This window comes from Rhinopithecus bieti, unplaced genomic scaffold (genome assembly GCF_001698545.2).
Source record: "Rhinopithecus bieti isolate Rb0 unplaced genomic scaffold, ASM169854v2 scaffold_6708, whole genome shotgun sequence".
In the NCBI taxonomy this organism is placed as follows: Eukaryota; Metazoa; Chordata; class Mammalia; order Primates; family Cercopithecidae; genus Rhinopithecus; species Rhinopithecus bieti.
Window position 1 is genome coordinate 5141999 of NW_016806329.1, and position 20815 is coordinate 5162813.

Here is a 20815-nt window from a genome sequence, read left to right on the forward strand (position 1 = left end):
CTGGGCAACAGAGCGAGACTCCGTCTCAAAAAAAAAAAAAAAATACAAAAAACTAGCCGGGCGAGGTGGCAGGCGCCTGTAGTCCCAGCTACTCTGGAGGCTGAGGCAGGAGAATTGCTTAAACTCAGGAAGCGGAGGTTGCAGTGAGCTGAGATCCGGCCACTGCACTCCAGCCTGGGCGACAGAGCAAGACTCCGTCTCAAAAAAAAAAAAAAAGAAAGAAAAAAATACAAAAAATTAGCCGGGAGTGGTGTCGTGTATCTGTAGTTCCAGCTACTTGGGAGGCTGAAGCAGGAGAATCGCCTGAACCCGGGAGGCAGAGACTACAGTGAGCCAGGATGGCAGCATTGCACTCCAGCCTGGACAACAAGAGCTTAACTGTCTTAAAAAAAAAAAAAGAAAGAAAAAAATACAAAAAATTAGCCGGGAGTGGTGTCGTGTATCTGTAGTTCCAGCTACTTGGGAGGCTGAAGCAGGAGAATCGCCTGAACCCGGGAGGCAGAGACTACAGTGAGCCAGGGTGGGAGGATTGGACTCCCGGCTGGACAACAAAAGCTTAACTGTCTTAAAAAAAAAAAAAGGCCGGGCGCGGTGGCTCAAGCCTGTAATCCCAGCACTTTGCGAGGCCGAGACGGGCGGATCACGAGGTCAGGAGATCGAGACCATCCTGGCTAACATGGTGAAACCCCGTCTCTACTAAAAAAATACAAAAAAAAAAACTGCGAGAAAATGAATTGTCCAGTTTTCCTTAAAACTCTCTTTATTTTATTTATTTATTTAGCCATGCAACGATGTCTTTTATTATGTATGCGGTTTTAAAGTTATTTCTTGAATCTCCATACACAGGCAAAAATAGGCGTGTTATTTAACATACTGGAACTTGCCTAACTTCATTATTGCCTAGAGAAGAGAAAATTATCCCCAAAATGTGCTTAACCAGGAGGCCAATGCATCTGCTGACCTCCAAGAACATGGAGATGAACGTGACAGACTGTCCACCAACTGAACCTTCATTCACCACCATTCGATAACCCTTATTCAGGCCCAGATCAGCACATTTCTTGCCGATAATCATTAAGTGTCCAAGAAGACTTTCATCATCATCTTCTGCTGCAGAAATCTGAGATATATGTTTCTTGGGTATCACCAGAAAATGTGTTGGTGCTTGAGGGGAAATGTGGAGAGCAAGGCACCGGTCATCCTCAAAAATGATTTTGTCTGGTATTTCCTTGCGCATGATCTTCCCGAAGATCGTGTCTCCAGCAGGCCGAGCGACCTGAGCTTTGGCAATCTCATTGGCCATCTCGGCCTCCCTAACGCGCGGCGGCCAGGGTAGAGGCTCGAAAGGTTATTTATTTATTTTTGAGACAGAGTCTCGCTCTGTCGTCCAGGCTAGACTGCAGTGGCGTGATCTCAGCTCATTGCAACCTCCACCTCCTGGGCTCAAGTGATTCTTCTGCCTCAGCCTCCTGAGTAGCTGGGACTACAGGCGCCCGCCGCCACACCCAGCTAATTTTTATATTTTCAGGAGAGATGGAGTTTCATCATATTTGCCAGTCTGGTCTCAAACTCCTGACCTTGTGATCCACCCGCCTCAGCCTCCCAAAGTGCTGGGATTACAGATGTGAGCCACAGCGTGCTCTTTATTAAAAATGAAGACAGGAGGGAGTAGAGCATTGGACTGCAGATCAAAAATGAATAATCTTTTCACCTGTTGGGGGGGGCCTAACATTTTATTAGTGAGGATTACGAGAACTAGAACATTCTGAACACGACTTTTTATTGACCTTTTCTTTGTTTTTCTCCCTCACACAGACTGTAGTACAAAATACATGGTGAAGACATACCAATTTTTATTTTATTTTTTTTGAGATGGAGTCTTGCTCTGTCGCCCAGGCTGGAATGCAGTGGCACGATCTCAGCTCACTGCAATCTCTGCCTCCTGAGTCCAAGTGATTCTCCTGCTTCGGCCTCCCTAGTAGCTGGGATTACAGGCGCCTGCCACCATGCACGGCTCATTTTTGTGTTTTTTTGTAGAGACAGGGTTTCACCATGTTTGCCAGGCTGGTGTCAAACTCCTGACATCAGGTGATCTGCCCGCCTCGGCCTCCTGAAATGTTGGGATTACAGGCGTGAGCCACCATGCCCAGCCCCCATTTTTAAAATTAACCTTTAATGTGTTTAGTTAACAGAACAGAAAAAGAATACAGAAAAAAAATAAAATTTGGCTTACTTCCCATTATGTATTCAACTACTTAGCATTTATCAGATATGTAATAATATACTCTCAAAATATATACATTAAGCATGTAGACTGTACTGAACCAAGTGGCATCCTCACAGCCTGCTTGGCAAGTGATTAACAGAGGAAATAGTATAATTCGGCTGGGGGGAGGGTGAGGGAAAGCTATGATACAACATTTCTTCAACTCAGAACCCCTTTGTACTCTAAGTCCCAAAGAGTTTTTCCTTAAGTCAGTTGTATTTCTGATACTTACCATACTAGAAAATAAAATTAAAAGTGAATGTTTAAATATTTATTTATCTAAAACCAAACATTTCACATATTAACATAATATGTTGAAGTCATGAAAGATGTCATTTCGAAATATGCCAAACCATTGATATGAATTGACAACACCTGAGAAATTGTAGTTTCAGAAATGGGTAGCTGACTTGTCTCTTCTTGCATGCAGCAAGTCAAGGAGGCTCCTCTGGGAGGGTACCCTCCCCGTACCAAGGCAAAACTATAGCCCTTATCATCACTGACTGAGAATTCGGGGTTGCAACAGACCTGATTAAATATATTTACCAAAGTAACACTTATATTCCACCAGTTTTACACCCCCCCTTGTCTCCTAGTGACTCCCCTAAAAGTTTGCTGCCCATTGCCAGATCCCCTTTGGCCTATCATTTCTTCTCAAATTTATTGTTCTTTGTCTAAAAAGTAAAAAAGCATTTGTTTTGGTCAGTTCTTCTGACTTCTCTCGGGTAGATCTCCATGTACATATAAACCTAATAAAATGGTATGCTTTTCTTTTGTAATCTTCCTGGTGTTGATCTGGTTTCTAAATTCAGCCAAAAGAGCCCACATAAGAGCTAAAGGGGAGTTGGAAGTGATCTCTGGCTCCCCTACAGTATCTTCATGAAAACTATATATCCCTACCACAAGTAATTTATTTAGTCAGATGAGTGACACTATTTTATATTTGTCAAAATCTCAGGTTTAATACAAGATGGTTGGATTCTTATATCTGTTTCTACCTTTAATCTGTTGCAATACATTATTTTCATTTCATTTTATGAAAAAATTATGCCTCACAAAGTAGTTGGAGAAGCGAGGGGTACTTTCATAGCCTTTTTAGATTATTGTGAATATTTTTCTTTGATACTAAACCCAAACTTGACAGGTGGTAATTTCTTAGAGTTAGTTGCAATGTGGAATCAGGAACCATAAGAAAAAACATTTTGCATTCTATTACATTAAAACCGTTAACCATGTATTATTTTCAATAATTTTACCTATGATTACTGTGCTTTGGTCATTTGGAACATACTGGTTCACCGAGTAATACACATCTTCCATCTTCCAAATGTTGATACATTTCATGATATTATATTAAAAAATTACTTTCGTTAATATCACCATTGATCTTAACAGAAATGTCTAAGTATCTGGAAGCTGTCAAACTCACAGCTGTGGACACTAGTTTTCCGAAATTCAAACTTTCCTTTGAAAACTGGGGTTTTATCACTGGCAATACATACTGTGTTGTTTTCTTTGTACCACTTCGTTCATTTTGAGAAAACATCTGCCAAATTCCTAGGTTTGTATAACCATACTTTGTGAATCAGTGTTCTGGGAAAGAAAAGTGACTGGTTAGTGCAAAGCAACTGCTCAAATGCCTTCCCTTGAGATCACTGCTGTACAGTATACAGTAATGTGTACTTCACATTTTGTTTCACAAAATACTAAAAAGACATCTCTTAAGTTGAGATTTAAAACAATTACTAATTTTTACTGCTTCATCAATCAAGACTCTTTAAGTGAAACCAGCATTTACACAATTTTAAGAAAAACTGACTACTAGAACAGTCTAGAGCCTCGCCTTGTTCCGTGGTGCTAAGGCACCAGTAATTTTACCTATGATTGCTTCCGCACCATGAATGCAAATATAAATATAGTGAAAAAGGCAAGCAGTGTCTTAATATTATTATGACAATAGTTTTGACCTTGTGGACACCCTCAGAAGGCCTCAGGGAACACTGAAAAGTTCACAGACCACACTCTGAAAACTGATGAGGGCCGGGCGCAGTGGTTCATGCCTGTAATCCCAGCACTTTGGGAGGCCAAGACAGGCAAATCACTTGAGGTCAGAAGTTCGACAGCAATCTGGCCAACGTGGTGAAACCCTGTCTCTACTAAACATACAAAAATTAGCCAAGTGTGGTGGCACACGCCTGTAGCCCCAGCTACTCGGGAGGCTGAGGTGGGAGAATTGCTTCAACCTGGGAGACGGAGGTTGCAGCGAGCCGAGATCACGCCACTGCACTCCAGCCTGGGCAACAGAGCGAGACTCCGTCTCAAAACATAAAATAAAATAAATAAATAAAACAAGGAAACTGATGGGATACAGTAAAAGCTGTTTATAATATATCAACTTACTGGTATAGTCAATAATCAGAATTAGAATAGTGCTGAACACAAGATTTGTTTATTTGAACTATTTTTAGAAGGAACGGCAAAATAGCTAAGAGCTAATGGCTAAAAGATATTCCTGCTGCAATGATGCTTTTAATTCAAAGCAAATAAGTACTTTTAAGTAGTACCATAAAGGAGACAGGAAGCAAAAAAGAAAACTACAAAAACAGAGGAAAGAACAGGGAAAAGCAGAAACAAAGTTACGAAGAAAAGATATTTGCTACTATTCACTTCTGACATATACTCAATATGGTCTGTGTTTAAGGCATTGTACCAGGAGGTGGGGGATATTAAAGCAAAACAATTGCAAGTTACAGTTCAACTTGCCCTTTTGAAATAGGAGTGAAGTAGCCATGTACATGAGTAACTATGTTATAAGCGTAATTTGTGCAATGAGAGAATACACAAAATGCTAAATGAACAGGAGAGAAAACAGCCTGTCCTTTCATATAAAAACAATAGGAAAGGCTAACTTGTTTTAAAGATATTTCTTATTCCCAAAGGTAATGGGAACCTACATCATCAGCATACGCAGGAAGACTCCATGGCCCTAGGGAGTAATTCCAAATGAAATTTCCCACTAGTGGTATGAGTAGTATGCATAAAAGAAGACAATCTTATATTCCAAGTTTATCCAGTACCCTTTACCCATTCTCGTATCTAAGTCTACCATAAAACAAGCATTCAAGCTTGCCACTGGTTTTACGTTTTCAATGGTCCAAGATCAAGGCTCTTTCAAACAAAAAATCACTAGTGGGAGATTATGAATTCACATAGCAATAGTTTAAATTAATTTGATAATCCATAAACAAAGGCAATCTTCCAAAATAGAATAAAAACATCTAAACCTTTACACCTGTCCTACAGAATTATAAATCCCTGCCATTTCTGATATTCAAATCATGTATTGCTCTACCCTGTTCAATCCCTCACATGGCAATTGATTTTCAAGGCAATTCCTTCAAATACCAACTAAAAAACATCATATATTTGCCCTCCTAGAAGATTACCAAAATATGGCCAGGCACAGTGGCTCACACCTGTAATTCCAGCACTTTGGGAGGCCGACATGGGCAGACCACTTGAGGCAGGAGTTCGAGACCAGCCTAGTCAACATGGTGAAACCCTGTCTCTACTAAAAACACAAAAATCAGCCAGGCATGGTGGCGCACATCTGTAATCCCAGCTACTTGGGAGGCTGAGGCACGAGAACTGCTTGAACCCAGGAGACAGAGGTTGCAGTGAGCCGTGATCCTACCACCACACTCCAGCCTGGGTGACGGAGCGAGACACCATCTCAAAAGAGTTATTACCAAAACAATAGACTATAAAATCTGTAGTCTTACTTTGCATATCATAGTAGACAGGAAAATACCTTTAGTATCCTAACAAAAGATGAATCAAACTCTCTAATAAATACTCTAGAAAAGTAATACACTAAATATAAGATTAAAAAGTAGTTTCTAAATACATCGTTCTAAGATGAAATGAGGGAAAAATCCCATTTCAAATTTAAGCCAAAAGAAAGGGTGAAACATAAAGGAGGCTGGGTGCAGTAATCCCAACACTTTGGGAGGCCAAGGCAGGTGGATCACTTGAGGTCAGGAGTTTGAGACCAGCCTGGGCAACATGGTGAAACCCTGTCTCCACCAAAAACACAAAAACTAGCTGTGCATGGTGCACGCCTGTGGTCCCAGCTTCTCAGGAGGCTGAGGCAGGAGGATCAGTTGAGCCCAGGTGGGGGTTGCAGTGAGAGAGATCAACCCACTGCACTCCAGCGTGGGGGACAGAGTGAGACTCTGTCTCAAAAAAAAAAAAAAAAAAAAAAAAAAAAAAAAAAAAAAAAAACATTAATTAAAATGTAAAGGAAAAGAAAGTCATGGAATTAATATTGAACAAGGCAAAAGTGTAAAACCCAAAGGAGGGACTTCTAAATAACAGACTTTATACCTACAATAAAAATATAACTGACGTATCTCAACTCCATACTAATAATGAAATGCATAAACATTGCAGGATATATAAGGCAAAGAGTCAAGAGACAAATACGAGGCATTAACTTTTCTCCATGCTCTTAATAAAGCAAGAGCACCAAAAAAACCAAGATATAGAACAGTGTTTTTCAAACATTTTTGACTGAAACCCACTGTAAGGGACATATTTCAGATTATGATCCTAAGCACACAGATTGTTAGATTTGCAAGTGTAACTAAAAGAAAATGTGAGAAGTTCTTACTATAAGCAATACACTTTGGTAATTTTCTATTTGTTCTACTCCATTAAAAATTGTAGTTATACATATTTAGTCAGGACCCAAGAAATTGATAGTTATACATATTTAGTCAGGACCCAAGAAATTGATCTTATGACACAATAAATGTTAATGATCCACAGTTTGAAAAACAAAGATATAATAAAACTCATCTATTATTTGACATATAATTAAATCTGTACTTAGATTATGTCTTCTTTCCAAGCATCCTTGAATTTTTACAGAAATTAATATTAGGCCACAAAGAAAATCTGATTTCCCCAAAGAAGAAATACTACAGACCACATTCTCTGGTCACTAAACAGTGAAATTAGAAGTAAATGTTAACAAAAATATGCAAGCAAAATTTCTGCCAGTTGGAAATTTTTTAAAGAGGGACAAAATCCCATAAAATTGCTTCTAAACAACTTTCAGGTCAAAGACAAAACAACGACAACAACAAAACACATCAAAATCTAAGATACATCAAATATATAACACCATAAAAATTAAAATAATCTAGTAAATTAAGATTAGAGGAACAGATTAACAGACCCAAAGATGCAAACAGACATGGGAATTTTAGACTATAATGATGACGTTTTAATACAAGAAAAAGGATTTTTCAATAAATGAAAAACTGACCAGTAACTGGTGAATAATGAACAAAGGAGAAAACGATATCATCCTTTCTTTAGTCCCTATAATGAAATAAAATTCAGATGAGATTTAAAGCTAAAATTCAACACAAAACCCACAGTGAGATACAAACTTCTCATGCCCATTATGTTAGCTATTATCAAAAACACAGAAAATAACAAGTTTGGAGAGGATGTGGAGAAACTGGAACCCACTACACTGTTGGCAGAAATGTAAAATGGTGGAGCAACTATGGAAAACAGTATGGAGGTTACGCAAAAAATTAAAAATAGAATTGCCATATGATCCAGCAATACCACTTCTGGATACACAACCAAAAGAATTGAAAGCAGGGTTTCAAAGAGATATTTACACATTCATGTTCACTGCAATACAATTCACAACAGCCAAGATGTGGAAGGAATCCAAGTGTCCACTGATGGATGAATGGACAAACAAAATGTGTATATACACACAGTGAAATATTATTCCGTCTTGAAGGAAATTCTGATATATGCTACAACACGGATGGATTATGCTAAGTGATGATTCCACTTTAATGAGATACTTAGAATAGTCAAATTCATAAAAAGATGATGTAAACGGTGGCTGCCAAGGGCTGGCTGGGGGAATCCAGAAATGGGGAGTAGTTGCTCAATGCGTATACAGTTTCAGTTTCACAAGATGAAAAGAGTTCTGGAGAATGGCTGCATGACAATGTATATGTATTGAACTGAATGTACTGAACTGTACACTTAAAAATGGTTGAGACGGTAAATTTTCTTATGTGTATTTTATCACAATTTTTAAAATTAACACACATACTAGAGTAAAATATGAATGAGTATATTTATAGTGTGGCAATGGGGAATTCAGAAGACTTAGAGGAAAGGAAGAACAAGCTGACCGCATAAAAATGTAAAATTTTTCTATGGCAAACAACAAAGGGGGTGCCATGGTCTGTTTGTGCCCCACTCCCCAAAACGGTATGTTGAAATCTTAACCACTATGGTAATGGTATTAGCCGGTGACATTTGCTGGAAGGAGGAAGGGCCATTAGGTGATGGCGGCAGAGTACTCATGAATGGGATTAGTGCCCTTGTAAAAGAGGCCCAAGAGATCCCTCACTCATTCAGCCACATGGGGTTACAGCAAAAAGATCGTAGTCTAGGAATACGGCCCTCAGATACCTAATCTTGCAGCACCTTGATTTTGGACTTCCCAGTCTCCAGAACTGTCAGAGTAGATTTCTATTGTTTATAAGCTACCCAGTCCATGGTAGTTACAGCAGCTCTAACAGACTAAGACACATGGAATTTAAAAAATACTTACAAATAATTTATCAGAAAGAGACATTTATTAGAAAAACAGAAAAGCATAAAGAAACACAAAAAATCCAAATGGCCAGTAAATTTATGAAAACATACTTAACCTTAAAAATAAAGAAAAAGCAACAATAACATACTTCTGCCTATTAGCCTATTAAAGATAATAAAGGTTTGCAATATTTTAGACAGGTATGAAAAAGCAGACATCAGAAAACCAAGATGTAGTCTGATACAAACCAGTGAAATTTTTGTGTAGGGTGAAGTGGCAATGACTAAAATAACACTTATACCCCCGTCCCAACCAACCCCCCTTTTTGAGAGATTCTGGGAATCTCACTGTGTTGCCCGGGCTGGAATGCAGTGTAGTGATCATAGCTCACTGTAACCTCAAATTCCTGGGCTCAAGCAATTCTCCTGTCTCAGCTTCCCAAGTAGTTAGGACTACAGGTGCACACCACCATGCCTGGCTAATTTTTTCATTTTTTGTAGAGACAGGGTCTCACTACGTTGCCCAGGCTGGTCTTTAACTCCTGGTCTCAAGCAATCCTCCCACCTTGGTCTTCCAAAGTACTGGGACTCTATAGGTGTGAGCCACTGTGCCTAGCCAAAAAAATGTACATTTAAATTGCACTTAAGATTCCTACTTACGTTTGAGTACTTATTGTACTTTCTGTTACAACAATTCAGCACTAACCCTTTAACCAAGTATTGCTTTTCAGTTAACATTAACAGACATTAAGAAACCAGAATGACTATCTACAGGTTTAACGATGATTCACATTTTGGCCACAGATACCTACAAAAAGACTGAGTATTGCTCAATGGTCATGGAATTATGAAGCTAAAATGATACATTCAGTTTCATCATTCAAAGGAAAATAACCATTTTAATGTGGGCAAGGAATACAGAAAACTAAGCATAGCCAGGAAAAGAGAGTAAGATCCAAACAGTTGACTTTTTACTCACGATCATACAATCTGTATGTGGCAGAGTAATACTCTCAAGAAATCCTTTTGACGACTGGTATAGTTTTAAAAATGTCTCTCACTTACCAACAAGTGCTACTTTCAGTAGGACAACCACCTTGAAGAGGCAACCATGCTAGAGGACTAAATCTATTTCAGCAAAAAAAAAATAAATTCATCAAACATACACTAAAACTTTCCTCCATTCCTCCAATGCCACAATAATCTATGAACCCATCTATTTTTATCTCCTTTAATTATTCCCCCCAGGTAAAATATGTCTTTATTCTTCTGCACAGTTAAACAGCCCAACTGTTCTTCAGTTCCCATCACTTGATGCCTCTCTTCAGAAACCTCCCTCCCTCAGTCCTTCCCTTTCCACTAGCTTCTTGCTCTTGGTTAATAAACACGCTCGGCCGGATCCAGTGGCTCATGCCTGTAATGCCAGCACTTTAGGAGGCCAAGGTGGGCGGATCACAAGGTCAGGAGATTGAGACCATCCTGGCTAACATGGTGAAACTGGGTTTCTACTAAAAATACAAAAAAAAAAAATTAGCCGGGTGCGGTGGCGGACACCTGCAGTCCCAGCTACTTGGGAGGCTGAGGCAGAAGAATGGTGTGAACATGGGAGGCAGAGATTGCAGTGAGCTGAGATCCTGCCACTGCCACTCCAGCCTGGGCGACTGGAGTATATTTATACTGTGGTAATGGGGAATGCAGAAGACTTACAGGAAAAGATGAACAAGCTGACCGCATAAAAATGTAAAATTTGTCTATGGCAAACAGTGAAATATTATTCCATCTTAAAAAGGAAGGAAACGAGTGACACTCTGGCTCAAAAACAAAACAAAACAAAAAAACGCTCAATTTTCAATAATCCTGAAACATCTTTTCTTGACGTTGCTTCCCAGTCAAGTTACCTATTTCTCTCTTCCTGAATGAATAATCTCTATCTTATCACCCATTCTACTAAAACTGTTAAAAGGCTGGTAGTTACTTTTAATTTCCAAGGAAACTGGTCACTGATCAGGCCCCACTTAACTTGACTTCTCTACAGGATTTGTTAGTGGACAACCAAATATCAAACTAGGTATTTAGGTATCCAAGACACTATCATTTTCTATGACTATTCTAGTCATCCTCCAAATTTTTCATCGGTTTTCCTGCCTTTGCTCATTGTCAAATGATGTTTTTTATTGTACACTCTGCTTAGGACATTTTTTGTTAACTACCATAATGATGAGTCTCAAGTTGACTTCTAAGGTTTAGACCACTCTCTGAGCTCTAAACTCTAATATTCAACCATCCACTACCTCGGTACTAAAACAGGATGGACAATGCAAACACAGCATACTTTTTAGTATCTTTCTCCTAAACTCACCTCTTATTTCAGTCCATGGTGTCAATCCTCCAGCTGTCCAAGCAAGGAACATTTGAGTTATCTGTAAATCCTCCACATTCAACTGATCACCTAATATCATCAAATGCATATCATTTACAACTCCCCTCAGTTGCTTCCTCTGTCATCTCTACAGTCATTTCCCTACATTGAGACTTCAATTAATTCAACAGCTTCACTAATAACCTTTCCATAATGAAATGCTCTATGATGTGTACCGAGTAAGATCTATCTCCCCTGATACAGGATATAAAGGCCCCTCACAACCCAACAGTTTACACTTGGATCTTTTCGGTTTCATCTATATTGTCTAAAACTTCCTGTTCTATAATCCCCCCCCGACCCTCCACACACATATTAGACTCTTCAAGGCAACATATATTTTCAACTCTCTCGTCATTTGTTCCCCCAGTAAACAATGATTTCATTATTTAGAGTCCACTCCAAAGGTCGTATCTCTGTGTTTTTTGTGATCCTCCCCTGAAGAATGGATAATTTAATCATTTGTGAATTATAGATAGTGATTCTACTTTGTTTAGTATTTTTCCTATTATATGGTTTTATCACACCATACTATTTTAACTATATATTTACATACCATTTTCTCCTGGTGCTCTTGGAGGATCAGGCTTCACTCATTTTTATTCTTTATTCATAAAATATAGTAGGATCTCTCTTCCCTTTCACCTGCCATTATTTCAAATCCCTCCAAACTCACTGTACTCCCAAAAGTCAAAGAAAAAAAGGAGAAATAATGTGTAAATAACAATCATTGACAACTTTGGGCACCGAGAAGAGTAAAATAAATCAGGGGGCAGAGGTTAAGTGTAGGCCCTCAAATCCAAAGGCTGGTTGGGATTTAGAGGGGCATTAGGGAGGATGTCCTGTACCAAAAGAAGCTTCAAGCAACCATGGCCAAAGAATGTTTGATGGCTAAAGGGACTATTTTAAGGTCATATTTTAAAATATGGGCGTGGTGGCTCACGCTTGTAATCCCAGCACTTTAGGAGGGCGAGGAGGCAGATTGTCTGAGGTCAGGAGTTCAAGACTAGCCTGGCTAACACGGTGAAACCCTGTCTCTACTAAAAATACAAAAATTAGCCGGGTGTGGTGGTGCACAACTGTAGTCACAGCTATTCGGGAGGCTGAGGCAGGAGAATTGCTTGAACCCAGGAGGCGGAGGTTGCAGTGAGCCGAGATCGTGCCACTGCACTCCAGCCTGGACAACAGAGCAAGACTCCATCTCAAAAAAAATAACAATAATAAACAAACATGTATAGGGCAGGGCGTGGTGGCTCATGCCTATAATCCTAGCACTATAAGGCCAAGGCACGTGGATCGCTTGAGGTCAGGAGTTTGACACTAGCCTGGCCAACAGTGAAACCCCATCTCTACAAAAAATACAAAAATTATCTGAGCATAGCGGCAGGCACCTGTAGTCCCAGCTCCTCGGGAAGCTGAGGCATGAGAATCACTTGAACCCAGGAGGTGGAAGTTGCAGTGAGCCGAAATTCTGCCACTGCACTCTAGCCTGGGCAACACAGTGAGATTGTCTAAAAACAAATAAATAATAAATTTAAAAAAATGTATAAAGTACTATTAATAACCCACTCATCATACAATAATCTTTACTTCAATGCACTTGAGGGCCTACTACAAGCCAGTCATCGCCCTGGCGATGGAGATAAATAGGTGAACATGACAGACAAGGTCCTGCTCTCATGAATCACACATTCTAACAGGGGAGACACAATTATATAATGTAATGTTAGCTAGTGATACACAACTATATAATGAAAGGTTAGCTAGTGATAAACACTATGAAGAAAAATCACAGTAAAGCTGGGGTAGGGTGGGCTGGGGTGGGTGACTATTTCACAAGGTGATCAAAGAAGGTCTTCTAAAAAAGGTGACATTTTACTGAGATTTAATGAAACAAAGCATCTGAATCATATGCAAATATCAGCAGGAAGAGTTTTCCAGGCAAAAGAGCAAACTGGAAGGAGCAAAATGGGACCTTGCTTGACAGATTCAAGAAACAATGGGCCAGGCGCGGTGGCTCAAGCCTGTAATCCCAGCACTTTGGGAGGCCGAGACGGGCGGATCACGAGGTCAGGAGATCAAGACCATCCTGGCTAACACGGTGAAACCCCGTCTCTACTAAAACACAAAAAACTAGCCAGGCGAGGTGGCGGGCGCCTGTAGTCCCAGCTACTCCGGAGGCTGAGGCAGGAGAATGGCGTGAACCCGGGAGGCGGAGCTTGCAGTGAGCTGAGATCCGGCCACTGCACTCCAGCCCGGGTGACAGAGCAAGACTCCGTCTCAAAAAAAAAAAAAAAAAAAAAAAAGAAACTATGTGGTGGTGGCACAGTAACTGAAGGAGGGTCGTAGGAAATGAAGTCAACTCACTAGATAAAATAACAGGATTAGTCAAAAAAGAGTAATTACAGGTAATTTCGACTACATACAATTTCTGTCCTGTAAACTAACTTAGTTCGACCTGACACTTTACTGTAAATAAACTAATATAGCATTATCCCAAAATGACAGTATGAAAAGTTACCACGTTAAAGTAAGGTCAATAGTCATATCCTACTCGTAATTCACCAGTCTTCATCTCTAGTACCGACCTTAAAGTCTAACTTCAGTACCCTCTACTTTCCAGAGATCCAACACTCAATTCTGAATCCCCGCTTCCTCAGTTCCCCCTAGACTCTATGCTCAATTAGCACCTGGGGGCAGGAACTTTGTTTTTTTTGTTTTTTTTTTTGTTTTTGAGACGGAGTTTTGCTTGTTGCCCAGGCTGGAGTACAATGGCATGATCTCTGCTCACCGCAAACTCTGCTTCCAGGGTTCAAGCAATTCTCCTGCCTCAGCCTCCAGAGTAGCTGGAATTAACAGGCACGCACCACCATGCCCAGCTAATTTTGCATTTTTAGTAGACTGGGATTCTCCATGTTGGTCAGGCTGGTCTTGAACTCCCGACCTCAGGTAATCAGCCCGCCTCGGCCTCCCAAAGTGCTGGGATTATAGGGGTGAGCCACCATGCCTGGTGGGACCTTTGAGTCTTACTTGAACTCTTAAAGACATTTACCTTTTTTTTTTTTTTGAGATACAGTCTCACTGTCCCCCAGGCTGGAGTGCAGTGGCATAATCTAGGCTCACTGCAACCTCTGCCTCCTAGGTTGAAGCAATTCTTGTGCCTCAGCCTCCCAAACAGCAGGGATTACAGGCACGCTCCACCATGCCTGGCTAATTTTTGTATTGTTAGTAGAGACGGGGTTTTACCATGTTGGTCAGGCTGGTCTTGAACTCCTGACCTCAGGTGATCTGCCCACCTCTGTATCCCAAAGTGCTGGGATTACAGGCTTGAGCCACCCCACATAAAAATCTTACCATTCATCTTATCTCATTCCTATCAGGGATCTAAACCCTGCCCTTGGCTACTTTGAAATCTCTCGTATCTCCTTCTTCTCCATTTCTACAGTTATCATTAACCTCAGATTATGGGAGTTGCCTAAATGATTTCTTTCCCTTCAATCCCTACCCTCAATCAGTGTGTATTCGTTCGTCACTACTGCTAAACTGACTTTCAAAACTTTTTCATCATTTCCTCATTCAATCTGTAACGTCTTCAATGGATACCTAATACTTACTATGTAAAATCTAAACTTCTCAGTTTTCAAGATTCTCCAAAGTTCATAGTATCATTTACAACTATCTTTTATTAAAGCAAAGTGCTCCACTCCTACAAGGATTAATTCTCAACATTCCTAGAACAAACTTAGTTTTCTTATTTCCCAAAGCCATCAAGGCTGACCATGTAATTCCTAATGCAATCTCAGTTTCTAAGCAGAATTTATGTATGGAAAAAAGTCCCAATAAAGAGAAAATGAGTGGTCTCATTAGAAAAAATTAAAACAGAAAAATATCTTTTGATCAATAAAGGAAATTAAAGATTTCACATGACCAATACTGATAAATAACTAAAACATTCCACTGAAATCCAGTTTATAAATGGCTTTTACTTTCAGAGAATAAAAAATTGTGGATCATAAACTTCAAATGACTTGTCTAATGTCCCATATTTAACAAAATGAAAAGCATGAGCTTCCATGGACTCAAAATCCCGTGTAAAAACCTTGGCCTGTCTGCCCTGTCTAATCAGAGGAAATAGATGAATATATTCATTGGAAAAGCATTAAAATACCTGGATGTCAAGTATCTATTCAAAGAATGGACACAGGGTTTAAAATCCTGGTGCTTAAAATCCTTCAGTTGTTCCCTATAGCATTTAAATGCAAAACTACTTAGACAAAGCCTTTGTAAATCTGACCCCTAATCCAATCTACCAAATCATTCCGCCAAGTTCCAATTACACCAAAGTATTTAAAAATGTTATTCTAATGATAATTTGTAGAGGATCTGCCATCATATTACATTTAAGGAGAAGAGTAGCAAACAAAAAGATACCAAGGATAAACGTGGGTGTTACCAATCTTTCAGTCTACCTTAGGTTAAAAGCTGTTTACGAAACATAGTTTTGCATAAAAAAGATATTACTGAAATAAATATTAAAATACAACTTCTAACATTCCTTTCACCTTTCGTAAGAAACTATATAACTATTGAGTTTATGGTCAGGAATCATACTGCCAGGACTTGAGTTCAGGCTCTACCAAGTTCCTAATAACCTCTCTGAATCTCATTTCACATTAACCTCAATGTCAGTAATACCTATCTTGTAGGATTATTGTGCAAATTAAATGACAGAATGTGAAGCACTTATCATTATGGCTACAATACAACAAGAGCTCAAATATAACCCTCTAATAGTTAACTGTTCAATGAACATAGATTCGAGTGGAAATCTTAATTTTTGGCTTATCCTCAAATCCTTTTGTCTCTGACAATCTGCTGATGAGGTTAAAAATGTTCATTCACCATGAATACCAATTACTCATTTGCATTCTGAGGACATCCAGGAAGTCAGGTGGATGCAATAACTTGATGTGATCTGATCTGATCTTCCCTTGTGTACAGAGGTTGTCTTTAGGCACCTTGCTCAATGTCTAGCTCGTAGATGATCAATATTTTGAGGGAATACTGGAATGAATGAAACTGTCTGGCCAAATAGCCTCAAAGTTTATCACAGAACTGAATCACTTACATGGCTCTTCCAGAAGCAACCATTCTGACCTACGGATGACCTAAATTCTAATTTCAACTTCCACCATGGGGCCATATTCCAAGAACTCATATAAAAGTGAAGCAACAACGGATGGATGCTCAGTTGAGGGTACATGGTGCTTATGGCAGTCCCAAAGCTGAATTTAAAAGGGCACACCGCAGGACAATGCATCAATATATATGACATCAAGAATAAAAATGTTAATCCCTTCTGCCTTTCATCTTTTAAAAACTGTCCTTGATGTTACATCAATTTCAACATTGTAACTCACCTGTTTTTTCAGTTATATCTGAATCAGGAGTGTTTGCCCTGCTAACTTCCCCTTCAGCATTCTCTTCTTCAGCACTAAGAGAAATTGGTGAAGAAGGGCCAGGCTGGGAAGGTTGAGGGGTTGCTTCGGGCGCTTCCTCAATCTTATTCCTTTTCTCAAAGCGAAAACGGTCCAGGTTGAAAAGATTCATATTGATAGGAACCACCACCTTGCAGGGATGGGGGCTTTAAATGAACTATCTGCAGGGGAAAAATAAAGGAAGGAAAAAAGACCATGAAAACAATATAACATACAATGCCACAGCAGTTTATTCCCAAGGCAATAAAGGGCCCGCAAACATCCCAGTGGCTCAGGACTATTATGGCTGCGCTTCATTGTTAGGCCACAACGATTAGAAGGTGGACGAGAGTATCTTTTAAAAATTTCCACTGCTTTTCACTCCCCTTAGTCCGCCTCCCCCGCCCGCCCCTCCTTACTGAAACCACGAGCTGACCCTCGTGCAACCTCCTCTTACCCCAGCACGCGCGGGCACGTTCCCCAGTATAACCCCCTAGCGGGCCTCGCGCCCGCCCACAAAGAGAGGCTCCCTGTGCTACCGTGCCCCCTGCCTCGAGAAAGGACCTGCCAGGGCTCGCGCCTCGACACTGCGGGGACACAAAGGGGCCAAAGAAGGGGAGCGGCGGAGGCCGTGCTGGCGGGCACCCGCCCGGAAGTTGACGCGGCGCGATCCCAGCTGAGAGGAAGCTGATAGGATTAAGAGCACACAGGAAGGTTCAGAGGTTCAGAGGTATGCTAAGGCATCTTTTTAACGTTCAATCGCTCGCTTGTTTTTTCTTCCCTCAGTACTTACGATCTTGTAGCCTCAGAGCTATGTAACAAAGGTTGAAAATAAAAAAATAATTCCTGGCGTGGGCCGACGGTAGCCGTGCCGGGACCTTCCAAAACAGCACGGAGAAACCTTACGAGCGCGTAATGATGACGCAACACGCAGCCTAGGCTTTTTCTTCCCAAACAACGCGCGAGCCGAAAATGTCTAGGCGCGCGCTGTTGTCATGGTAATTCGTACCCATCTGTGTCGGCTTGTAAGGGCCAGATTGATCTGTACCTTTGTCCTCTTAAGTTAGCTACAGAGTTATCAAATAAAACAATAGTAAATAGCATAATGACAAAATATATATATAATACAGTTAGTATATATTTATGTATTATATCTGTAGTGTTTCATCTATAATGTAGATAGCATAATAGTAATAATATTGTGCTAAGCATTTTAAGTGTATAATCCCAGTCCTTACAAGAAGCCTATGTTTACAAAGCAAAGAAACCGAGACCTGCAAATGTATAGGTAATTAGTGAGGGATAAGATCCACTTCAAAGCATTTGAAGTAATTCCTCACTTTCGGCTTGATTGTTCTTAGAGTGGAATTTGATTAATTATTTAAAAAAATTTTTTAATTTTTAATGTTTGCGGGTACATAGTAGGTACATATTTATGGGGTACATAAGATATGTTGATTCAGGCATGCAATGTGTAATAATCATATCAGGGTAAGTGGGGTATCCATCACAAGCGTTTACCCTTTGTGTTTCAAACAATCCAGTTATTTTAGTCATTTAAAAATGTACAATAAACCGGGAACGGTGGCTCACGGCTGTAATCCCAGCACTTTGGGGGGCTGAGGCAGGCGAATCACAAGGTCAGGAGTTCGAGACCAGCCTGGCCAGTATGATGAAACCCCGTCTCTACTAAATATACAAAAAATTAGCTGGGCGTAGAGGTGGGCGGGCGCCTGCTACTCGGGAGGCTAAGGCAGGAGAATAGCTTGAACCTGGGATGCGGAGATTGCAGTGAGCCGAGATCTTTTCACTGCACTCCAGACTAGCAACAGAGCAAGACTCCGTCTCAAAAAATAAAAATAAAAATACAATAAATTGTTGTTGACTATAGTCATGCTGTTGTGCTATACTAGATCTTATTCATTCTAACTGTATTTTTGTACTCTTTAACCATGCTCACCGACCACCGAGGCCCTCCCACGCCCCACACTACCCTTCCCAGCCATTGTTCTACCCTGTTTCTCTCTTTTTTTTTTTTTTTGAGACGGAGTCTCGCTCTGTCGCCCGGGCTGGAGTGCAGTGGCCAGATCTCAGCTCACTGCAAGCCCCGCCTCCCGGGTTGACACCATTCTCCTGCCTCAGCCTCCCAAGTAGCTGGGACTACAGGCGCCCGCCACCTCGCCCGGCTAGTTTTTTGTATTTTTTAGTAGAGACGGGGTTTCACCGTGTTAGCCAGGATGGTCTCGATCTCCTGACCTCGTGATCCGCCCGTCTCGGCCTCCCAAAGTGCTGGGATTACAGGCTTGAGCCACCGCGCCCGGCCTCTACCCTGTTTCTCATGCGTTCAATTGTTTTAATTTTTTAGCTCCCAAAATATAATAAATGAGAACACACCAAGTTTGTTTTTCTGTGCCTGTCTTACTTCCTTTAATATAATGACCTCCAGTTCCATCCGTGTTGCAAATGACAGGATCTCATTTTTTTTTGATGGCGTATATGCACCTCATTTTTCTTACTCATTCACCTGTTAATGGACACTTAAGTTGCTTCCAAATCTTGGCTGTTGTGAATAGTGCTGCAACAAACATGAGAATGCAGATACCATTTCGATATACTGATTTCCTTTCTTTTGCATATAATTCACCGATCTTGATGGAAATATTACCTTAAGAATATATACTCCTGGCCGGGCGCAGTGGCTCACACCTGTAATCACAGCATTTTGGGAGGCGGAGGCGGGCGGATCACGAGGTCAGGAGATCGGGGCCATCCTGGCTAAGACGGTGAAACCCCGTCTCAACTAAAAATACAAAAAATACGAAAATACAAAAAATTAGCCGGGCTGGTGGCAGGCGCTTGTAGTCCCAGCTACTGGGGAGGCTGAGGCAGGAGAATGGCGTGAACCCGGGAGGCGGAGCTGTCAGTGAGCCGGGATCGCGCCACTGCACTCCAGCCTGGGCAACAGAGCCAGACTCCGTCTCAGGAAAAAAAAAAAAGTGTACTCTTGGGCTAAGAGCAGTGGCTCAGGTCTGTAATCTCAGCACTTTGGGAGGCCAAGGCTGGTGGATCGCTTGAACCCAGGAGTTTGGGACCAGCCTGGGCAACATAGTGAGACCCCATCTCTAAAAAAAATACAAACTTATCCAGGCATGATGGCACATGTCTGTAGTCCCAGCTACTTCCGGGGCTGAGGCAGGGGGATCACCTGAGCCTGGGAGGTCGAGGCTGCAGTGAGCCATGTTTGCACCACTGCACTCTGGCCTGGGTGACAGAGCGAGACCCTGTCTCAAAAAAACAACTAAGATACACTCCCTTTGTTCCAACATTAGACAAGCAATTTTCTGAGTTATAATTTGATCTTCTGGTTGGCATTTCCCATAAACAGGAATTGCTACAAATGATCATTCTGCCAGATACGTTAGCCATTGTAAACTTAAATTGGCAGTCTGTTTCATAAGTCAGTGTTGTGAATTGTATATTTACAACACATACCCACAGTTTTATCAAGTGTGGGCACATTTATAAAATCTGGTGTTTGGGCCCATAAAACTCAAGGTCAAAGCCTGAACAGTTAGGACTTCCTTTATACCTATCTTTAGTATCCCATGAAATGCATTAGTTTATGCATGCATATTAAATTATATGATCAGAATATATTTACTTATGGCCAGGCACAGTGGCTCATACCTGTAATTCTAGCACTTTGGGAGGCTGAGGTGGGAGGATCACTTGTGGCCAGGAGTTCAAGACCAGCCTGGGCAGCAAAGGGAGACTTCATCTCTCTCTCTCTTTTTTTTTTTTTTCGAGACAGGGTCTCACTCTGTCACCCAGGCTGGAGTTCAGTGGTTCAATCTCGCCTCACTGTGGCCTTGACCTCCCAGGCTCAAGTGATCCTCCCATCTCAGCTTCTCAAGTAGCTGTAACTACAGGTACTTGTCTCCATGCCTGGCTAATTTTTACATTTTTTGTAGAGATGGGGTTTTGCCATGTTGGCCTGGCGGTGGGGGTGGG

At 40.9% G+C, this 20815-nt stretch overlaps 1 protein-coding gene and 1 pseudogene across 3 annotated transcripts in view; both read right to left on the bottom strand.

The window, feature by feature from the left end:
• SMARCAD1 (SNF2 related chromatin remodeling ATPase with DExD box 1) overlaps positions 1–17724 on the bottom strand; it is an 87591-nt gene extending 69867 nt beyond the window's left edge. Inside the window, exons 1-2 of one of the 3 annotated variants that reach the window (XM_017875507.1) lie at positions 17598–17724; positions 16748–16986 (exon numbers count right to left, since the gene is read on the bottom strand). In XM_017875507.1, coding sequence (XP_017730996.1) covers positions 16748–16937 — 190 coding nt within the window. In that variant the 5' untranslated portion in view covers positions 16938–16986; positions 17598–17724. Of the gene's footprint in view, positions 1–1847; positions 1877–16747; positions 16987–17261; positions 17483–17597 lie in introns of those variants that run through there. The other 2 variants (XM_017875506.1, XM_017875508.1) reach the window with 2 other exon arrangements.
• Positions 933–1341, bottom strand: LOC108531870 (histidine triad nucleotide-binding protein 1 pseudogene; annotated as a pseudogene).
• Positions 17725–20815: the final 3091 nt, after the last annotated feature.